This window comes from Xylocopa sonorina, chromosome 13 (assembly GCF_050948175.1).
Source record: "Xylocopa sonorina isolate GNS202 chromosome 13, iyXylSono1_principal, whole genome shotgun sequence".
Taxonomy (NCBI): Eukaryota; Metazoa; Arthropoda; class Insecta; order Hymenoptera; family Apidae; genus Xylocopa; species Xylocopa sonorina.
Genome location: NC_135205.1, coordinates 1,314,026 through 1,336,266, shown reverse-complemented (window position 1 = coordinate 1,336,266; position 22,241 = coordinate 1,314,026). Strand labels below are relative to the sequence as shown.

The 22,241-nt window shown below is 48.2% G+C and overlaps 1 protein-coding gene across 3 annotated transcripts; it reads left to right on the top strand.

Moving 5' to 3' along the window:
• Positions 1 to 2,568: 2,568 nt before the first annotated feature.
• LOC143430106 (uncharacterized) lies at positions 2,569 to 22,025 on the top strand. Of its 3 annotated transcripts, none has more exons than XM_076906094.1 (6): positions 2,569 to 3,323; positions 9,061 to 9,313; positions 12,805 to 13,075; positions 13,813 to 13,977; positions 21,086 to 21,162; positions 21,217 to 22,025. In XM_076906094.1, the coding sequence occupies exons 1-6, from the start codon at positions 2,732 to 2,734 to the stop codon at positions 21,878 to 21,880; spliced, it is 2,022 nt and encodes a 673-aa protein (XP_076762209.1). In that variant the 5' UTR covers positions 2,569 to 2,731; the 3' UTR covers positions 21,881 to 22,025. The 3 variants fall into 3 exon arrangements, with proteins under 3 accessions (XP_076762209.1, XP_076762210.1, XP_076762208.1); XM_076906095.1 differs by having other exon boundaries at positions 12,802 to 13,075; positions 21,229 to 22,025; XM_076906093.1 differs by having other exon boundaries at positions 12,802 to 13,075.
• Positions 22,026 to 22,241: the final 216 nt, after the last annotated feature.

Below are 22,241 nucleotides of genomic sequence, written 5' to 3'. Positions count from 1 at the left end.
GGGCTCGCCCGCGAGAATTATAATATTTATCTTTCGCGGATAATAATCGCGGAATTGAATCGCGTGAAATTTCTAACTCGTAATGATATCGCGGTCCGTTTTTTCTACACGTTAAAACGTATAATTACAATAATCCGGCGATGATATCGCGGCCCGATACACGTATCGCTACCTACGTATTTAGCGCGCAAGGCAATTTCCTGCTTTATTATAATAATATCCGGAGCAATCTGCTCCCTTCCCATCTCCCGCAGCGTAGCTTCGTTGTTTCCAGTTTCGAGAAGCTTCTTATTTTCGAACGCGCCGCGTCTTCGTTATCCGTTTTTTTTTTTACGCGGCCCGGGTCAATCGTCACCCCTTCGAGAAGGAGCTCGCGCTCGAGTCTCTTCTTTTATTCAGAGCATACTCGATTTTTTCAGGATATAGCCACCTGTTCGGTGCCATCGTGGTTCGAAACGCGAGCTTCGATAATAAACTGAGTATAATTTCATTTTTGAAGACAAGCCTATCGAGACAGCGAAGCGCCTAAAATTTCTTATCGTTCAGCCTCTCGTGGTTATCAACAAGTGGTGTGAATTTCGAGGAGAATGTCGGATCGAATTTGGACAAAAAACATGGAGCCGAGACGTTGGGCATTTACCTGGTTCGAAACATGGCAGCTCGAACGAGTGTCATCGTTGCGCGGGGAAGCAATTACGGAAATTCAGAGAGAAGAAAGGTAGCTACGCCACGAGTAACGAGCAGTCGGCTCGTAGTTGGCTCGAGTGAAGTCCAAAGATCTCGTTGCATCGAGGCGTCGCGTCCCTATTCAGTGACAATCGAGCTCGCGCGGAACCAACCGCCGAACGGACGAAGGACGGGCGACGAAACAACGAAATGTCCAACCGGCTGTGGTGGTTACCGAGTTTCAACCAGCCAGCTAACCACCCACCGGCGTTGCCGCTCGGCCGCGTTTAAAGCTCCGCCAGTAAAAGGATAAATTGCGCGACTCCACGGGAACCGGGTGTGTACTTAGGGAAGGGGAAAGGGTAGGGAGAACCGGAGGAACGAAGAGAGAAAAACGACGGTCCCTGTCAGCAATTGCCCCCTCTCGTAAGAAAAAATGGCAGCTGCCGCGGCTAGATGCCGTGTACAGAACCATAACGCTGTACCACCACCCTCCGTTGCTTTATTCGACCGCGCGGGGCTCGCGCGGAGCCCGAGGGGAAACAGGAGGCCGACCGTGCCGAAAGAAGCAACCCGAACGGGAGAAGAGAGGACGACCGAACGGCACGACTCGTCCGATGAACGAAGAGAAGGAATTGCCGGAGGTAAGAGGAACAACGGAAAACCGCAAAAGAGAGGGGGAGGAGAGGCAGGCGCGTTCGATTTGCAACGAACGCCACCATCTCTGTCGCTGTCGCCGCCACCGCCACCGCCGTCGCCACCGCTGCTGCTGTTGTTGCTGCTGCTGCTGCTGCTGCTGCTGCTGCTGCCACCGTCACCGCCATCGCCATCGTCGTCGCCGTCGACGTAGCTACACCACCACTGCTACTACCACGAGCAGGCTCGTCGGAATCACGGTCGCCGCTGGCGTGATCGTCACGGGTGTGCGGCGGTAGAATGATCAGTAATATTCAGAGCGAGCGGAACGCGCGGAAAAAGAGATGCAGAAGTGCAGAGTAGAGAAGGAGAGAGCTGGCTACACGTTCCAGTAGACGCAACACCAAGAGCGTGGAAAGGCAGGTACGTGTATATAGATATAGCTGCCGGTTAGCGATCGCGACATGTACATCGAAACGGGGAAGAAGGAACCGAAGCGTACGTACATAGGATAGGTATACAGGTGTAGATAGATGCGCGTATATAGGTAGGTATATAGATAATAAGGTGGTCGAGTGCGCGGCGACAGTGGCAGCGGATTCTTGCGAGAAGAGAGGCTGCGGGCGGGGTCGGGTGCTGATCGTTTGGGCGGAGCTTCGCCCGTGGGGACCGCCTATCGGCCCCATCGTCGTCTCTCACCCCGAGCGTAGAGTGGCGCGTGTACTCCTCCCGCCGCCCCGTAACTCGCCGCGCCGCGCGACGCGACGCGGACGATCAAGCTCGTGGAGAACCACGACGCGTCGGGGGTAGGGGCAGAAACGAGAAGCCGACCGCCGGTGGCGCGGGTCAGTCTGTCGGGCAACCGGTCGCTCTCTCGTTTCTCGGTCTGTCCGTGCTCTCCACTCGACTCGAGCGCTTTTATCGAATCCGATCTTCGAACTCGCGATCGTCGAACGTTTCCGTGGAAAAGTGTACCGTGACATATCATCACCTTATTGTATATATATCGCCTGTGAACGATTTATCCGCTCGTATTGTTTTACCAATTTTTGTTTTTTTTTCTTTTTTTCTTACCTCCTATCGAAGCCTCGAGGGTATCCTTAGTGTCCGTTGCGATGCGCGCGCCTCGTCGCGCACAGCGACTCTGGACGTGATAATAGCAGGGTTGCCCCGCTGTCCGTTCCGTCCGACTAACGATTCCCGGTTCTCGATTCACTCTTCTGTTCGACCGGGAATCGGCTAAACGATCGGCCGCGATCGTTCTATTGGCGGGTGGCACGCGACGCGATCGTCGCACCGGTCGAGAGAATGTGGACGATCTCTGTTCGGAGGCGAGAAGGAATAACGCCAGTTTCGACGGAGACGAACAGACCCATGTACTCATAATAGTTGAGAAACGAGCGAGGTCCGGGAAGCAGAGCGCGAGGTGATGTTGCTGGAGTTGCGAGGTCTCGCCGGAAGGAAGAGAAACGGATTGACGCTGTCTTCGTTCGGTGGTAGAGGTGGCGGCGGCGGCGGCGGCGGCGGCGGCGGCGGCGGCGGTGGCAGCGGCGGCGGTGGCGGTGGCGGCGGTGGTGGCTGCGGCAGCGGTGCCGGCAGCGAGGAGGACGACGAGGAATCTCGACATCTGTTTCTTGGAAAAAAAATGCAGACCGAGGGCGCCGCTGCCTCCGCGGTTTCCACCGGTTTATCGCCCGGTTGCACGCGCGAAGAGGGTGACGAAAGTTCTAGTCCGTCACCGAACAGCAGCCTCTTGAATAACCTGAACAACAATTGCAACTCGAATCGTCAATGCGCCACCGACTTTAGCATCGCGGCCATCATGGCCAGAGACTCGAGGCAGCAGCAGCAACAGCAGCCGCAACAACAACAGCCACAACAACCGCAAACGTCGCCGTCGCAACAGCAACAGCAGCAACAGCAGCAGCAGCAGCAGCCAGCTCAGTCGCAACTCCAGCAGCCTCATCATCATCGACAGTTGCAGCAACAGGCCGTCGGAGGCGGGAAGCTACATCAGCACGGTGAGCTTTCCATCCTCTTTTTCAATTGTCGGGACCGTGTACAGCGGACATTTTTACCCCTTTCTCTAACGAAAGGCAAAAAAAGATTGTCGATGGAAGGAGCCGGAGGAGGAGCATGCGGAGAGATTGGTCGTTTCGGTCGTTTCGATTGTCGTCCTTCCATGTTGTCGTCCGTAGGTACGTTCGATTCTCATTCGAATCGAGCGAAGGGACGATTAGCCGGAAATTGGCGTTGTACGTAATGTTATTGGTAGGAGAGTAAGGGGAATTGGAAAATGTAGGGGGAAAGAAAGGGGAGAAAGAAAGGAGAGAAGAGAAAAGAGCGTGGCGCGTGGTTAATGAATTATTTAGTGGCGAGGATAGTGAATGAAGCGGCGTGTAGTCTGCAACGATCCGGGCGCCCGTTAATTTGTCGGGCGAGAAACGGTCGTATCGCGCAGCCAGGTGAGGTGTCTCATCGGAATTCTGGAAACGGCCGTGGCTGCTTTGCTCAGCCAGACGTCCGAACGAGACTCGACGGTGTTTGGTTTCATCATCGCGTATCTTGGACTCCTGCGGCGAATAATCGCCCACGAAGATTCTACGCGCACGAAATTTACGGTTGGACACGGTGCAATTCACCCACGGAAACGGACCGTCGTTCCCAAATAAACTTGAGTAAACGGCGCGATGAATCGACCGGATTCTCGTGTGCGTGCACGTGTGTTGGACACGCGCGACTACTCTCTCTCTCTCCCTCTCTCTCTCTCTCTCTCCTCTCTCTCTCTCTCTCTCTCTCTCTCTCTCTCTCTCTCTCTCTCTCTTCCCGGTGCCTCCCGCCCTCTCGCCCTTCATCCCTCCATCTCCCGCAATCCCTGCCTTCTCCCTCGCCGTGTCTCCCACCACGCCCCCTTCTTCTCTGTCTCAGCCTTTGCACAGGCTTTGCGCTGGAAATTGTTAAATAAATCGCCAACTCCTGAATTCGCCTCGTTGCTCGTTAACCGACAACAAACTATCCCTCTACGCGAGGTTCGCGTTTCGATAACGCATCCGTGAATGTTCCACGCTTCCCGAACGAACCTCGAACGCACGCCTCCCCGTGTCGAATCCGAAACGTTTTCATGAATCTCTTTACCCGCGGTCATTCGAGAACGTTCCGATCCAACGTGGACGAGAGACACGGCCACTGTGATATCGCTTGTAACGTTCTACGCACGCATCTATGTCTGTGTAACCCACGAGCCAACGTACGGTAGCTCGTTTTCGCACGTTGCCATCGGCAACGAAAAAAAAATTTCACGCCGGCATATAGGGTTTCGTCCCGGTGTCAACCGTAATATACAACCAATGACTTAGTTAAGCGAGGAGCTAGGACTCCGACTCGGAGGTTACGACCGTTTCGAGTTGGATCAATTAACTGAAAACCAGATGCGTGGCCTGAAACCACGCAGGAACGTGCGCAGAAACGATTCTCGTCCTCGTTGATGGTCAAACAAATCGAAAGATTGGGAAACGCTAAGGCGCTCGAGGCGTTTTTAACTGCCCAAACTAACGATACAACCTGACACATTATACGTACGTAGCTATATATAATGGTAGTTTTTCGAAATACCGGCGAACAGTAACCGGTTGGTTTGCAAACGATACGAATCTTGAAGAAACAAATAGGATTCGAACGGTATGAAAACAATCGAGAGTGGCTTATCGTCTGCGTTATGTAAACATTGAAAAGGAAGCGCGAAAATTATTCTACGTATCTACGTGTTTCGTGCAACGTGTCATCGATCGATATGCAATTTCTTCGGATCGTTTTATTCGCACCGCTTTACAATTCGAACGATCGTTATAAATGTCGTCGATGCAATCCCCCCGCCCCGGTGCCCCTCTTTCCGTTTCTCTTTTTTCCTTATTTATAAACCGAGTTAAGCTTAACTTTTGCACCACGACCGCGACAAGCGAGATTTTTTTCCCCGATAGACGATAAGCGGTATCGATAACCGAGAATAAATCATTTTTGGTTCTGATCGCAACGGTAACAACTTTATCGTCATTCTATCGCATCGTGGAAAAAAAATGTTAATCACACGGGCGCGACAAATTTCAGCCATGATCATTTTTTCAAAGTAGCCGTAATGAGAATGACGCCTAAGCAATTACTACTCTAAACTATTTGTGTTGTGTATGCCTATGTATTATTTAATAGATATACGAATCAAATACCACGTGCAACACAGAAGGTGTTGGGGTTTAGTACACAAGTGCGATGTACAGATAGAATTCGTACAGCTTAATCCGTTTGTATAGATATAATATAGAGAGTATAAAGGTATAAAAATAAATACGAGATTACATGTGAAAGCCTGTTGCCAAAATGATATCTATCTATCCGCTGATAGATAATTAACGTGTAGTCATAGTATATGGAAAAAAGGAATGAACACAAAGTATTTACGATACGAATGCACATTTTCCAGCGCGAAGTAAACGAAAAGAAAGGTGTAACGTCGTAACAGGATACAGAGTACAAGTATAAACAATCGAATTTTTACGTTATATGCGTTTTGCGATGAATCTCACCAGCAACTGATAACCGTATACGATCGTCGACAGTGATAGTTGGTCGGTCGTTCGATACGAATAGACGGTCAGTAAAACGAGACGATATGGTTCGTTCAGCTGGTATATTACATAGGGCGTGTGCCGTTGCTCGAGTAAAACCGTTTGATCGCTGCTGTTCGTGGCTCCGACTCCCAATAAGTGTGCAGCGCTAGAAAGGACAGAAAAATTACAACCAGCTTCGTCTCGATTGACATCGTGCGTCGTTGGCTCAGGCAATCGTTTCGGATGGACTAATGGAACGTTGTTCAAGCCACAAAGGAAAAATTACGTTGGTTATAGTAGCGAATCGATTGTTGGGAACAATGGAGTCGATCCTTGTTCTCGCACTATATTTTGAGCGCTGTCGAATATCGCATTTCTCTAAGATGGGTTGTCGCGTGGGAATTTCGTTGAACACGATTTAGAAAAATCCGTATTTCGTCACGAAACGGTACGATTAATATATGTTTCAGGAACAAACAAAATGTCACTTTTAATTACCTGTCGACAGATTGATCGATGGACCGATGTTTGTCGCCCTCTCTCTCTCTCTCACTCTCTCTCTCTCTCTCTCTCTCTCTCTCTCTCTCTCTCTCTCTCTCTCTGTCTCTCTCTCTTTTTCTTTTTCTGTCGCAATCAGATAGAGCGCATTACCCCGCCTCGTATAGTATACTTTGGAACCGCGCGCGCGCGCCAAGCCAGTTTTCTAAGAAACATCGAAAATCGAATATCATAGTTTATAATCCAACTATATTCGAGATTCGAATAACGGCGCCGGGCAGGGACGAACATTGGCGGAAAAGAGTAGATCGATAAGGAAGCACTCGGTCGATTATCGGTGCAGATACGCGAATCGTGTTGTTTGTCGAGCGGTTACTGTCGCGCGCGCGTTACGCTCTCGCTCTCTAAAAATAAGAATAGGCGCGATGGAAAACGGTATACGCAGGTATATAATTGACTCGGATGCAGATGGCGAGGAAAATTTCAAGTCGGTCAGGGCGGTGTGAATCGAGAGCGAGAATGGATCGTGGCAGAGGCATTAGCTGCGGGACGCGTTTCAATCTGTCCTCCTGCGCGTCTTTGATCCGGCGGCACTGGTGTGGTGTGCACTCGCGACCGTAATTCACTTGACGAGGCCGCTCGTAAACTCGGACGAAACTCGTGCTCAGTCGGCGAACGCGCACCCACGAGCCGTTCCGACGCGCCGCGGCGACTCGTCATCCGTTTCGTCAGTCGTTTAACACCACCGTTCGCCGTGTCGAATAAAAATACAAGGATGACAGACCACACATCGCGCCAACATTCTCTGACCGGCCAATTAGCTGCTACGATCTCGCGAAAATTTCACTTTGGAACGGATATCCGTCTTTCGACCGACATCTTCCTTCGTCATCGCCGCGACACCTTCTCCAACGCGTACAACGCGAGACCCGAGTTGATTCATTGCACGATTATTTTACGATTAAGAATCGCGTTAATAGACGCAAAATCGGCTAAAGAAATTGCTTCCTGCGACTTAATTAGCAAAACGATCTTGTCTTTGTTGGTTGCCGATTGTTGACTGCCGAACGGCAATCCTGGAGAGAAAGGATACTAAAGGAGAAGAAGAATTTCAAATATGAAATCGCACCTTCGTACTTCCTACGTGACTAAACTATTAAATATAACCTATACTTATCCTGAATCGTCGTACTCGTCGTTCGTACTCTTCACGATGTTGTAACGAGATAATGGCTATTAGAGCGGGACACTTTCTATATTTTAAGCGTAACGAAGTCAATCGTACGCGAGAAGCTGGTCGAAACAAATCTTTTCGTTTCCATCGATAATTAGCTACCGGCTGGTTCGATTCAATTTGTAATTCGGTTCGTTTATCATTCGCAATCGGGCATAAGCGGGTTAATGGGCTTAACCTTGCCGTGGTTCCTGCGGAAATCGCAATAAAGACGCGATAGATACGTTATCGATTTTGTTTTCACGAGATATTAACCGTTCTTCGTCCCTGGTGAATTTCGTACGTCCTCGGGTTTCGTTGTGTTCACGCGACGAAACGCGATCCAATTTCTGAAATTGCAAACGGCCGGAGACAAATTGAAAACCGATGCGAGAGCTATCCCCGAGCGTGCGATAGGAAACAAGTGTATACTCCCTGCATTACCTTGGCCGGAAAGATTATAATTATTTTTACACCGGGGTCGGGATAATAACGCTAAACTAAACCAAGCTCCATCGTAAGTGGATAATTATCCTTTAGCAGCCGCTACCGCGGCGTCGTTATTATATTGCCCGAGAGAAGGACGCTACCGACTCTCTCTCTCCCTCCCTCTCTCTCTCTTCCTCTCTCTCTCTCTCTCTCTCTCTCTCTCTCTCTCTCTCTCTCTCTCTCTCTCTAACGAACGCCGAGCACTAAGAGAGAGAGATAAAGAGAAAGAAGGAATTAGTCGCTCTCGTTTGATTATCGGGTTCTAGCCCGTCGGCGTTGCTGGGAAAGATCAGGTAAACGATCCTTGAAAATCCCGAGCAATCGATTAATTACGCGTACGCGTGGTAGATGGATCGCGATCTACCACCGCGCTTCAAAGCGTTTACCAATCGTTGTGTTTGCTCAACGATCTTTACGCGGATTCGAAAAATTTGGTGGTTCGTGTGATTGTTCCTGTTTTGCGTAACCGCAAAATTGACAATCGGGCAACCGGTAATTAGCACGGAGAATGAAATTCATTTTGTAGTTAGACAACCGCCAATGAACGCCGCGTACCGCAAGACATTAGCCGCGAATTACCACTCCTGATAACGGCAATTTTCTTTCGCGGTGCTAGTCTTACCCGCGGAACATCTCCGGCTCTCGATTCCTGCCGCTCTACCCGCTTCTTGACTCACCTTACTTCGTTTACCTTTTGCAACTATGGTAACCATTCGATATACCTACCTACGTACCGTGTAGATATTTACCAGATTATCCGCACGCAACCCGAGATTTCCTCTCGCTTTTTATGTACTACGCGCGAACGAAGAATCTGCCCGTTATTAACAGTTTCCCATTTGTTTCGACGAGAAGGTGCATCGGTGTTGACGGAATTCGTTTCCGGTCATCGCGATAATCTCGTTCTCGTTTAGCAACCTTTAAACGGAGTTTAATTATCTTCCGTCTGCTTTCCAGAAAGGGAACCAAGCGTTTCTGGAGTGGTGCGCGGAGCTCCTTCGATCCAGGAGCCCTCCATTGTCGAAGACGATCCGGAAACTGACGATGCCGGAAGTACCAGCGGCAAAGCTGCTTCCCCCGTGAATCCTCTGCTTCAGGAACGGTCCAACTGCGAGGAACTCAGGCACGTGGTCTGTCATCTCGAGACTAAGGACTTGTGGGATAAATTCAACGAATTGGGTACCGAGATGATCATCACGAAAACTGGAAGGTAACACACTTGATATCGACTGTTAATATCTTCAAATTCCGTCGACCTGGATTATTACTAATTTCATTTCCCACGCAAGACGGATATACGAACAATATTGGTTGTTAGTGTTTTTAAATCGTGTTCTAACCAAAAATTTTAACATTCGTACATCCGTTGAAAAATTTGTTCAAATCAAGCGATGCGTTTACAAAGTTTTTCAATAACGTTTGTAATACGTTCACGAAACTCCTTTAAACGAAATTTTGATATCGATTAAATAATTTATATTGGAAATGGCATACGGTAACGTTTATGTATAGTTTAAAGCTTTGTTCGTAAGTAACAAGTGTCTACCTATTTAATACTGGTAAAATTGAAACGTTATTCCGTATTATTTACTATATAATGTCCGTTTACCGTCAGTTAAAGATTTATTAAGAATGTAATTTTAAGAAATATTTTTATATAAAATAAGAGAACGTATACTTGCGTGTATACGTATAATTTATTTATCATTTGAGTACTTTAAACAAATAACATGCATCGTGTGAATCGGATGAACTCTTCTTCCTTCATTTCATGAAAGCTATATCTTAAAAATGCGTATTGTAGATAAAAATCTCTCTCTCTCTCTTTCTTTAATAAGATACAACAAACTACCATAACTTTCCATTAAATGGCGGTGCACGTACATACGGCTAGTGATTTAATAATATATTTATTCAGTATGTTATTGAACATTGTACGATCTAATCTGTTTGAAGCTAAAATTAGCCATCTGTCACAAATAAGCATGCTACTATTTCGTTAGAATTGAAGAAATTTGCATCACATACCCATTAATATAATCATACTTAATGTACAGTTCTTATAGAATAGATTTATTTAAAACAGATCGCAGTTAAGTAATTTATGTACTATATAAAGTTTGGTATAATTATTCGTATCTGGGCTTTATCCTTCTTTGATATAGCTAAAAATAGATAAGAACGTAGAAACTATTAATTTATTTGCACACCGTTGTTACATTACCAATATTTATTAACTCTTATGAAGTAAAATTGATTGTGAAATTCGTAACAGACAACTTTAAATACTAAAGAAGGATAAAAGACATGTTGTAAAATGACTAAAATCAACTTAACATGCAGAGAAAAGCTCAAACTTTGGATGAAAATCATTATTTTAATTTTATAACATAAATTTATTAAATATCCGAATATCAGCTCAACTCCAAAATCCGCCATTATTTGGTTTAACACATATTATGAAATTACAATACGAAGTAAGTACACGAAAGTAAAGAATCTACCTGCTTATAGTCGTCCGAATATCAAAGTTACTCGATGCAAGTGGGTATGGGCTTACGGAGTAATGGTTTACCTATGGTACTTGTTTGCATAGTCTATTATTGGGAACGATACGAATGCGAATAGAAACAAAAACTCTTCGTATATTGCGTAGGTACGTACTTTGTATAAAATATGGATGCATTGGTTTTGTAGGTTTGCAACATTATGGCAAAGTTCTCTACACCGTACACGGCAGTACCATAATTCCTTATAAACGAATAGATGAATATTAATTTATACTTATAAATAGATACTTGGGGAAACTTAATATAACTATAATGCCTCGAATATTGACACATTGGGATTGCACGCATTTACATTCTAATTAGGGTTAGAATTTATTATTGGTATCCGTTGGACAGGTTTTTAAGTCGAAAAGAAACCTGTTGAGTGGAATTCAATATTCGAGCGGAACACACGTACCGAGTTACAATTACGAAATAAAAAGGAGGATGAAAAAGGCAATAGCGATGGTAGAGAAGGCCGATTAAATTGCTACGTCGAGTGTCAGTCAATTAGTCGAACCGGTGTGAAGTCCGAATTATCTTACAGCAGTTTATAAAGGTCCTTGAGAGCGAGCGGTGGCAAACGAAGGCGCAAAGTTCCGAGAGGGATCACGTCTCAAGTGGAATCCGGTCGAAGGCCTCGGGAGCCACCGCTTCTCTACCTTTCGCCGAATACGCCTCCTGTCTTTTCTCCTTGCGTGATGCTCCATGAGTTTCTCGCCCTCTTCCGTCCTCACGTTTTCCTTCGAGTTCAATTACGGTAAAGTTATGTGCGAACCCAACAAAATATTACCAAATCCGTCCCGTTAACTGAACCCGTCTCAAACATTCGTATCTATCTGTAGAAAAATGACCCAGTAATTAATTAAAAATAAAAAAAAATATATATATATAGTATTTAGCACCATTTTCCTGTAAATGAAGTAAATTGTGCGAAGAGAAGGTATTTACGAAACGGTCTCGAAAGAGAGGGAATGAGGAAAGCAGAGATAGCATGGAGGGAGAAAGGATAAGAGCGTGGCGAGGCGAGAGGCGGCGCGGCGAACGCGCGCCTAATTGCCCGCCACGACGGCAACATCCGTGCTTCTCCTCGATGTTCACCAGCTCCCGAAGGGGTTCCACTATCCCACTGCGTGCTTACTCGCGCGGTAGTAATTAGATCTGCGCCGCGACGCTGCTCGTCGCACCCTTCACCCGTCAACTTATCGTCCCCCACCCCTTTCGTCCCACCGCCTTCGGTCCCCGCTACCGTCGCCGCTACCGCCCCCGTATTCTATATAATCCTTACCCTCTCTCTCTCTCTCTCTCTCTCTCTCTCTCTCTCTCTCTCTCTCTCTCTCTCTCTCTCTCTCTCTCTCTCTTTCTCTCTCCCGTTTCCCGTTATTTGCAGAGACTTAAAGGGCAGGACTCGAGACCTTCCCCTTCTCTTCTGTTTGCCGTTCTTTCCTCCCAGCCACGAAATCCTCCCTTCTTGCGACTACTCCACCCCCGACTATGCTGGTATTCCCAACCAGATCGAGCACAGCCGTTCGCCAAGTGGGCGTGAACGTTTCCGAAGGAGGGAATTCGCGAAGCGAAATTCGAGAAGCTTTAACGATGTCAAGCCGACGAAAGAATCGTCGCGGATTCGATCCGCGCGAAATGTTTCGAGATAGGAAGTGGCGAGAGAGAGAGAGAGAGAGAGAGAGAGAGAGAGAGAGAGAGAGAGAGAGAGAGAGAGAAAGAGAGAGAAATGATACCTGGAATAAGACGAGGTTAGGGGTTAGGGGTTTGATCGTGGAATCGAAGAGGCTAGCTTCTCCCGCGAGGCGAGTTCAATTCATTAACAAAGGACGGGTTGATAAATAAAAGCATTACTCACGCTCGTGGCGCTGGCGGGATGAATGCATACCGAGTCGACAAGGACCGAGGAGAAGACGTAGATAAGATCGGCGGGTGTCCCCGCGTTTTAGTGGTCGAGCAGCGGGGGGCCCGACACGGTATTAATGTTTGGCCTCCGAGGCAAAACATTCACGCCAGGCTTCATCCTCCGTCGCCCCCACCCCCCTCCCACAGCTTCGCAACCCCTTCTCGTACCCGCGAACTTACCACCACCTCTGTGTCCACTGTTGCCGCGGTAAACCCTAAAAACTCCACTTTCCTTTCGCAGAAGGATGTTCCCGACTTGCAGAGTCTCGTTCAACGGGTTGAAAGCGGATAGCCGGTACGCGGTTCTCATGGACATCGTACCAGTGGACAACAAGAGATATCGATACGCGTATCACAGAAGCTCTTGGCTGGTAGCCGGAAAGGCCGATCCACCAGCGCCTGCTCGCCTTTACGTGCACCCGGACTCGCCTTTTACGGGCGAGCAGCTTCGGAAGCAGGTCGTTTCTTTCGAGAAAGTTAAGCTCACCAACAACGATATGGACAGGCACGGACATGTGAGTATCTTTCGCGACTAAAATAAAAGGCAAACCTGAATTTCCTTCATAGATTTCCGATCACTTTCGTTCCGTACCATTCCGTTCTGTTTCATTCAGCAACACTCGAACGAACGCGTTCCAATGGAACTTCTATCGTTTCGATTCGTCGGATTCGTGGCAATGTCGCTAGTTGGTATTCGATTCCACTTGAACAACAACGGCGGCAGCAACGAGCTCTTTAATTCATCGGATGATTGACGTAAATAGGAACTTGAGGGCGGGGGGTCTACGGTTCTTCACGGTACTCATTTTGTACTCATTCAGGGTGTTACACGCTGCCAGACGAAGGCAAAGTGATTCTTTTGAATGGTAATCGAGGATCGTCCGAGACCGGCAAAGTGCTTCTAATTCATCCCCTTTTTCACCCGTCGAAATCCGTTCGTATCGTCGATCTATCGCAAGAGTCGAAGGGATAACGACGAAGGGCTTTGAAGAAGGGGGAGGGGGGAGTATGCTAGTGAGGTTCTCGAAGAATAAGTCCATCACGAGATACCTAGGTACACACGTACACGTAGACGTTCGCGATAAGTTTTACGGACGCCGCATTGTAGGCCGTTACTTGAGAAGAAGACACGCAGACACGCGTCTGTTTTAAATTCGTAACGATCGCGTTGCCTATGGTTTATTTGCAATCGCGTGCACGAAGACATCGCACTTGTAAATTCTCTTACGAATCGCAACGAACGGTTTTGCAGCTGGTGTTGAACTCGATGCACAAATATCAGCCGAGGATCCACCTGGTAAAGCGGCCGGACTCTGGCACAGGCAAGCCGATAACGGACCTCGAAAAGGAACCTCACAAGACCTTCATATTCCCGGAGGCTATATTCACCGCTGTCACCGCCTATCAAAATCAACTCGTAAGTCTTGCTACCGCCTACAGTCTTTTACTCGTTTCACGCTTCTTCCTCTTTTCTTCTTTCATCCTTTTATTCTTTTCGTCTTTCCTATTTTTCTCTTCGTTTTTTCTTTTTCTTTTTTTTTTTTTTTCTTTTCCACGCAATCCTCGTCGCGTCGCGTCGCGGTCGTTTCGCGTCGGTCGAGATCTGTCCTCGCCGTGATGCAACCGGGTTGTCCTCTATACCCCCGGGACTGGTTCTCCCTCGTACCGCTTTCGCTTCGGATAATCGTTTCCCCTCCACCGATTGAAACGTACAAATTGCCTACTTTTTCTTCCCTGTTTAGCCTCTACCATTGCCCCTTTTGTCGCGTACGCGAATTTTCGGCTTCCCTCCGCGAGCGACGTTTAAATTATCGGCAACGTTTCGGTGGCCGCTCTCTAGGAGAGAGGTGGTCCACTTTGAGTTCGTAGGTTTAACCCCGCGATGATTCTTCTTGCACGCGTCCAACTTTGGATTCCTCGGTTCGCGGAACGCGAGAACGGCGAGCGCAATCATGTTTTACGATAGTCGTTTAGCAGCGACCGCCTGGTGTGTGGTCCGTCCGACTCGTGGTCGTTCGCATTCCATGGGCGTCGCGATGCCACACGGAACCCGATTTTCGAGCCAAAGAGGCGCGACGCCTTTTCTATCTTTTTTGGAATCTGTACCTTTGGACGGCGTCGCGCGACTGGGACGAAACACTTTCGCATTGGCGGCAAACTCGGTCAGAAAGTCGAAGCTCTGTCGTTTTTTTGCAATTCGAAGGAGAAAAGTTGAAGATGCGGGTTGTACGATCTTTGGTTCCGATATACAACGGTGGGGGCGGGGGGGGGGGGGGGGGGGGGAGGATAGAGAAAGAGAGAGAGGAAACCGCTTCAAAGCGTTAACGGGTGGTCCATGTTGGACGACACACCCTCGTCGCCCGCGACAGCCAGGGGAACGACAGAGCCGTTGATGACGATGATGAGGTGTGAAGAGATGCCCCGGCAATTATCTCGTGCCAGCTTTCCTTCTCTTCCTCCACCGTCTGTATCCTTTTTAATTCTTTCTTTCGTACCTTCTCGTTGCTCGTCACCGTTTCTACCGACTGTTGTCGTCGCATCTCTCCGCGAAAGCGAACCGAACAGAAGGTGGCTGATATAGCGGCAAGCTGTCCGCGAGGACGCTCGTTATACGATAAGTTCCATCACGCGTTCTGGAAAACCACAAAGTGATGGAGAATGCGTAACAGAGAATGTCTGTCAGTAGACAGGTACTTGGCCAATGGGTAAAACCATCAAAATAGCTGCAAGATACCTGTGTCTATTTATAGTAAACGAACTCTAATTTTTTAGAACGGATATATCCGCGGTTAACAAATTTATAAAACGTTTCGTATGCACGATCGTACAAATATTTAAATTGTTTTATTACGTTCAAATTAATATTCGCGAACGTATCGAGAAAGAAATAAACGAATAAACTTTTGAGAAGGAGGACGCGTAGATGTACGTCGTAATACGTGTACCTGAATGTCTATCTCGAGATTACCCTGTGCCGTGTTAAAGAACAAAGCAATTAAATAAAAGGTCGAGTTGTAGTAATTTTGTAGAACAAATATACGGGAAGTATGAGTTTTCTATTGCCAGATTGACGACGTAGCCCACAGCGAGCACTCACGAGATTCATTCGTTGCGGTTAGCGGCTCTCCCATCGGTCGGTCGTCGTTATCGTGCTCGGTGTTGCCTTTCGCCTTATTCGTCGGCCCCGTTGCGCTTCTCGTGCTCGTCATCGTCGAGGGGTAAGCTCGTTTAGCAGGGACCAACTTTTTTCTCTTTTCCTTTTTTTTTTCTCTCCCCGGCAGCCACTTCCCGTGTACGAGCTACGTATCGTTGCCGACGGTTTTTGTCTTCCTCTTGTCTTTCCTCCCCGACTCTCTCTTTCTCTCGTAACGATCTTTAACACCGACTCGATTCGTCTTTCTCGCTCGTACGCCTCATAATTCATAACCTAACTGCCGTCCTGCTTCCCTCTGGCCACGCTCGCCGTTGGTATTCCTCTCCATCCGTTTTGGTCGGCTCCTTATCGCCAGCTGATGTCTCCTCGCGTTCTCTCTTTCGTTCCCTCTTCCTCGACTCGTCCGGTACCCCTCCTTGTATTCCGTTCCGCTCCTAATCATCCCGCTCGTGATCGTCGCAGCCGTCCGTTATTCAAAGCTTCTGGAATCGGGCGTGCCTACTTATACGGTACCTACTTGTACGCCAAGGTATACACACATACGTACGTACATACTTGTAGAACTATCGGACCGCACCACCCGTGGAAATCGTTCGGTTCTCCAATTTCATTGTCTCGGTGAAGATAACGTTACCCAAGAGAGGGAAAGAGAGAGAGAGAGGGAGAGAGAGAGAGAGAGAGAGAGGGAGAGAGAGAGAGAGAGAGAGAGAGAGAGAGAGGGAGAGGGAGGGGGAGATAACGTTCCCTTAGGTTCTAAGGTTCAATCTTTCCTTGACGAAACGTTGAGGACGTTCACGAGAGGGCGGGCTAAATCGATCGCGCGACATTGTTTCGAGTGTGGTGTTTATGCTGGTCCAGACAGAAGGAAAGTTTTGGAAATGCGCCAAGGGCGTAGGAAAGCGATTCGTAAATTTCTCCCGTCGGTCGGTGTTGAACGACGAATGGATAAACGTCAACAATACGCCTCTTTGCTGGATTTTCGTTTCGTCAAAGCCAGCCCTCCTTATATCTTACGTGTAGTTACTTACACACAATCGTAATCACTGATCGTATCGCAGTAAAAAATTCCCATGGCGATAAATTGAATTATCCTCGAAATCGATAGTGAAACCAGGTCAATTGCTGCTATTGGTAAACCGTTTCGCGTATCACGCGGAATCCATGGAGTGTAAAGGGGAGAGGCGGAGGCGAGGGCGCGAGGAGAACAGTAGGAGAGTGGATGGGAACGAAAAAGGTGTAGCGGGTGCAAAAGCAGAAGCAGAAGAAGGTGGAGAAGGGGTGGAACTAGCAGCGAAAGAGGTGGCTGAAGTGGAAGGGAAGAAAGAAGAAGAAGAAGAAGAAGAAGAAGGAGTCGATGGTTTTAGTGGCTGCAGGCGTCGGCGTCGGCATGCACGAACGAAAGAAAACATAAATAATCGCGTTCAAATGAGACAGAGGCGCGGGAGAGGAGGAGGAGGCCCCTCTGGAAACCACACACGGCGGCTATGCGCGTTGGCGGCTAGCCGGCTGGCATACACGCGTGCACGGCCATGCTTCAATCTCGTCGAACGGCAAAAGGCGAACATTTCGCGAGCGAGCGAGTAGAAAGACTTTGACTTTGCAGCTCTTCGTTCTGCGATGTTCACACCGCGTTGCCGCGGAAGAAAAGGTGACATTAAAATCGATTATGCATCGCTATCGGTATCATTTGTGAATCTTTAAGCGCTTCGAGTAACAAGCTAGCGGTAATAACAAATTTTTGAAACAAATGCAGCGAGTACGCGTGGTATGCAGGTTTTTCTTAACGAAAATTGAAAAAAAGCGGTGACTAAAAAATGGTAACAATGTCATGCAGCCAGCGTAGTTATTTACAACGAAGATTGGTAACTGGTAGCACGTGCTGTTGTGATGCAAGTACACATTAGCGGTTTAACTGGTAAGTTGAAACTGCTTGCGCAACTTGTAAATTGACTAGTGTTATTCGGTTGGTAAATTATCGTAAAAGAGATGGTAGAAGAAGAAAGGCAGCGTGGAACCGGCATGGCACTATTTAAATAGTAGCGCGCGCAGAGCGCGGGACTCCTTCCTCGATGAGCGCGTCTCTATTAAATCTATTATTAGTAGCGGGCCGGGTGCGAAAGCATCCCTTTCAATTATCTACGGCTTCATTTCGCGGAGCTTCTACTGGGAGGGATCGTTCGGCGCAGAAGCAAAGCGTAGCGGCGAGGGAAATTCGTAACGTACGACCGATCGATTCCCATTGTTTCCATTCGTGGTAGCGATAGCGATAACAATTGGTGAAACGACACGTGGTCCTTGGACCGAGCAGGAACGAACGAAATTCCCCCGGGTCCGAAGAAACGATCGGCCCCGGGAGAAAAAGAGGATGCCCCGCCTACCGCGTTCGCAAATTCTCTCTCAATTTTCATCGACGCTCCGCAGCTGGACGTAATTGGCTACCTGTCGTTCAGAGGACAAACGCTATCCGTCCTTAGCCCTTTCTTCCCTTCCATCGGAAATTACTTTGTGTTGTACTTGGAATACGCGCGAGTCTCATGCTCCACGGGCATTGCGTGACGTTTTCGCGGTGGCTATTATTCCGTTTGTTACCGATCGCGGGACCATCGTCGGCCCCGAAAGCAAAGAGCAATGACCTTTGTCCGCGCAACGGTCAACATCGACGACAAAAATCTCCGGGCTTTTTTTCCCGGTTCCCGCTATCCCGCTATGATATGGAGTAAAATATCTGGTTGGAGGTGCGCCGTTGGTTGCTACGATTTATACGCCCCGACGACGGTTTCCCATCGAAAAAGAGAGAGAGCTGTGCGAGGAAATTTATCACGGTGTACCACTCGCCGCGCGTCCAACGCGGACGCTGTAAATCGGTCCGGGAAGTGGTCCAACCGTTCGGTTGGTCCGTGTCAGCGAAATCGTATAACTTCGTTGCCGTTCGCAGGATACGCAGCGCCACCGATCAATTTTTCCCGATAAAACGCGAAATCGTCGCAGTTTCGTTTCCTTTTCTCCTCTACCTCTTTCCGTGCAACCGTGCGAGTAGCGCTTCTCTCGTTCAACATCGATAATCATGCTCTGACGACTGACGAGATACGCGCGTTTCTCGAATCGGTCGGTTCGAGGAGGCCTTGCCGCGTTTGCTCGAGTAGCTAAATTAATCGTCGCTTGTCACCGGTAAGGAAGATGGAGAGAGATGACAAAACAAGCTGCACGATATCAAAGAGGAAGTTTCGCGCAAAGTAGCAGGAGCGCGGATCGATTTCAAAGGGTGGAGTAGTCGCGCTGGTACCGCGGTTGATCGTAAAACAAGCAGCCGCGGACGAACAGCCAGACGAGAAGTCCAAGAACCAGCGCACAGTGTGCAAAATATATGATTTTGCGGAACAGAGAATCTTTAAAAGTAAAAATTTCACTACCGATCTAATTTCATTTATCTTAAAATAAGTTTAAGTATACCCGAGCAGTAACGTCAAGATAAACGAATAATGGATTTACGTATGTATGATACCAAATTCCTAATAACTTTAGTATCGTAATCTTGATTTGACTTTAAAATCAAAGCTCAGAGAAAGCGCCGAAGAATTCCAAAACCACTGACGATAACAACATTGTGACACAAATGCTTCTTTTTATTTATTTCGCATTTCTTTCACGATGCAAAACATTGCTCGCGACTTTTTTCAAGTCTCACCATTTGTAGTTGGTCCACCTTGTGGCAGGTGTAACAATTTTCATTCTTTTAAATTTAATACGAGAGAAAAATATTATAATTTAACGAGTGCCAAAAGCACGAAAACATAATTCAAAACACGTTGAAAGAGTTTTTATCTTATCCTGCATCATCGGAAATCACTGAATCGACTCATTCAATCGACGTATCAACTTAATCGGAATTGAATCACGTTTCGCTCGTGGTTTGTCGATATACGATTGACACCAGTAATCGTGTCTCAATATTCAATTAAAATAATAATATTCTTTAAAGTTAACACATCTTGTGTCCGTTCAGATGTTCCATTACAGCGCTGCTGTAACAAACTTGATTTCTTACTCTGGCTACGTGCAGTGAATGAAAAAAGATCAGAATTGATCGTGTTTAGAATTTGAGTGGGACGAATCGTGGATTTCGGGCACTGTGCGATGCCGCGCCGCGCGGAGACCGAAGCGGAAAGACGCACGCGGTCCAAGTAGCTAGACGACGAGGACGACGCTGACGGCAGAGGTGGGCCAGATGTTTGGCTAATGATGTCAGCGGAATCGTAACTAAAACCGAGGCAGCTCCGGGCTTAGCGCGGCTTAGTCCGGCTTTGAACGAAAGAGTCTTATTACCAGGCTGCACGTGCTGCTCGTGAGCGCGAAACCGTAGGGTAATTGGACCACCCACTCGACATCGACTCTCGCTCCTGTCCCTTTCTTTTCCCTCTCTTACTCTGTCTCTCCTAACCTCTTCATCTTTCGGCTTTCTCTTCGGAGAGGAACGAACAAGCAAACGACTCCCTTTGCCGAACAAATAAACCCGATGTCGTCGTGCCTGTTGACGAACCGTCGCAGTCGCAAATTCGTACGCAAGTGGCAAGCGTCGATAAGGATCGATCGGTAAATTCGATGGTCGAGCAGGACGAAATGAGGCAGCCACCCCTTCGCATTTAACGTTTACGGAAGCGAGAGGCTACGGAAGGGATCTCGTCACCCCGAGCTAATTCGACGCGTAGACTTTGACCGGGGCCACCTGTGCATCCGCCGCGTCGTGGGTGGCCCGACGGGTAACGCGAAACGACCGCGAGGAGGATTTCCGTGGGACTGTCGCGCACCTGCATCGTTCCGTTCCGCCGATACATCTTCTCCCCAATAGTGTAACCCCTTTCCGTTATCCCTGTTTTTCCCGAATCTCTATCCCGGCTTCTTCTAATTTTACGAGCCGTTGACCCTCCGTCGATGGAACGAACTGCTTCGAAACGGCCGATCATTTATTGGCTACCCGTTGTTCCAGTTCGCCGGTGACGCAACCCCTGATCCGAACGAATCGAACTGTATAATTCGCAACGATGTTGAATAATGCCAGACTTATTTTTCAAATTCCATCTTATTAAGAAATATAAAAAATTATACATACACGCGTAAAAGCAGAGTAAATCTGTTACCTTTTTCTTTGTACGAACAAATGTTTTGAATAGCATTCTAAATTGACACTAAACGCGGTTACACGTTGGAAAATCACGCGTGGATACGGTGAAATAAACCTTCAGTAATAAACAGTTTAGATTACAAGTAGACGTATTACGTGCAATGGTAACGTAATGCCAATTATTGAGAATAGGTAGATATGCCTGTTACATATGTACATGTCGGAAATCGTTGCCGTTTTCTCGTGTTTCAGATAACCAAGCTCAAAATCGACAGTAATCCGTTCGCGAAGGGGTTCCGGGACTCGTCTCGTCTGACCGATTTCGAGAGGTAAATGTTGCGAATCTTCGTACCTCGAGTGCGAATACGCGCGTAATCGAGCAGCTTCCCTTTTAGGGAGACGATGGAGTCGATGCTGGCGGAACAGCAGACGCTTAGGTTTCCCCATCGGCTCCCGTTCGAGATGGATCAACTACAGGCGGGCGCAGTGAGCAACCTCAGCTTGGAAGAGAAGGCCCTGTGGGCGGCGCGGTCGCAGATGCTGCTGCGAGCCGCGGCGGCGGTCGCGGTCAGCCCGTACGCTCAACTGGTAGGTCCCGCGGCCCTGGTTTATCCAGGCGCCTCGTCCGCCGGCACCAGCCATCAACACCAACAGCAACAGCAGCAGCAGCAACAACAACAACAGCAACAGCAGCAGCAACAGTTGGGCCATTTGTGGTGGGCGTCGTCGATCGGGCCAACTCTGTTCGCGGCTGCTCATCACCAACAACAACAACAGCAACAGCAACAACAACAACAACAACAACAACAACAACAACAACAGCTGGCAGGTTCGAGTTCGCAGAGTCCGAGTACAGGGCCGGCGGCACCGCGACCTCTTTACCCATCGGCCTTGGCCCTAGCCCATCATCGGTTCTCGCCGTATCACACGGCTATCGCCCCCAAGTCCTCCACTCCTGTTGGGCCTCCGCTCTCACCCTCGCGAAGAGCAACACCCTCTCCGACGGACAGCCTCGGCAGAGACGTTCAGGATCTGTCGCCGTCGTAGTAGGTGCCGTCGTCGCGATTAGCCCACAGCGCCGCTGTATCGCGAGCGGTTTCACGACCTCGGGACCACTCGGCTTCTCCCTGCTCGAGACCACTGGTCTTACCTCAGGGGCGCCGCCAGAAGACTCGCGCGTTTTCACTCGACCTAATCGACACGAGTTAAGAAGCAATGGAGACGAAGCACTGTATGTACGGTACGGTCGTTACTGGATCGCCTGGCCGCTACGTATAAATAGGTATACATACACATTCTCAAGCGACCAATCGAATGGCGACCTTTACTGTATATAGCTATATATATACACGTACAAATTCACCAGCCCTAGGTAATATCAATTTTGTTCGTGTAACATAAGTTGTAT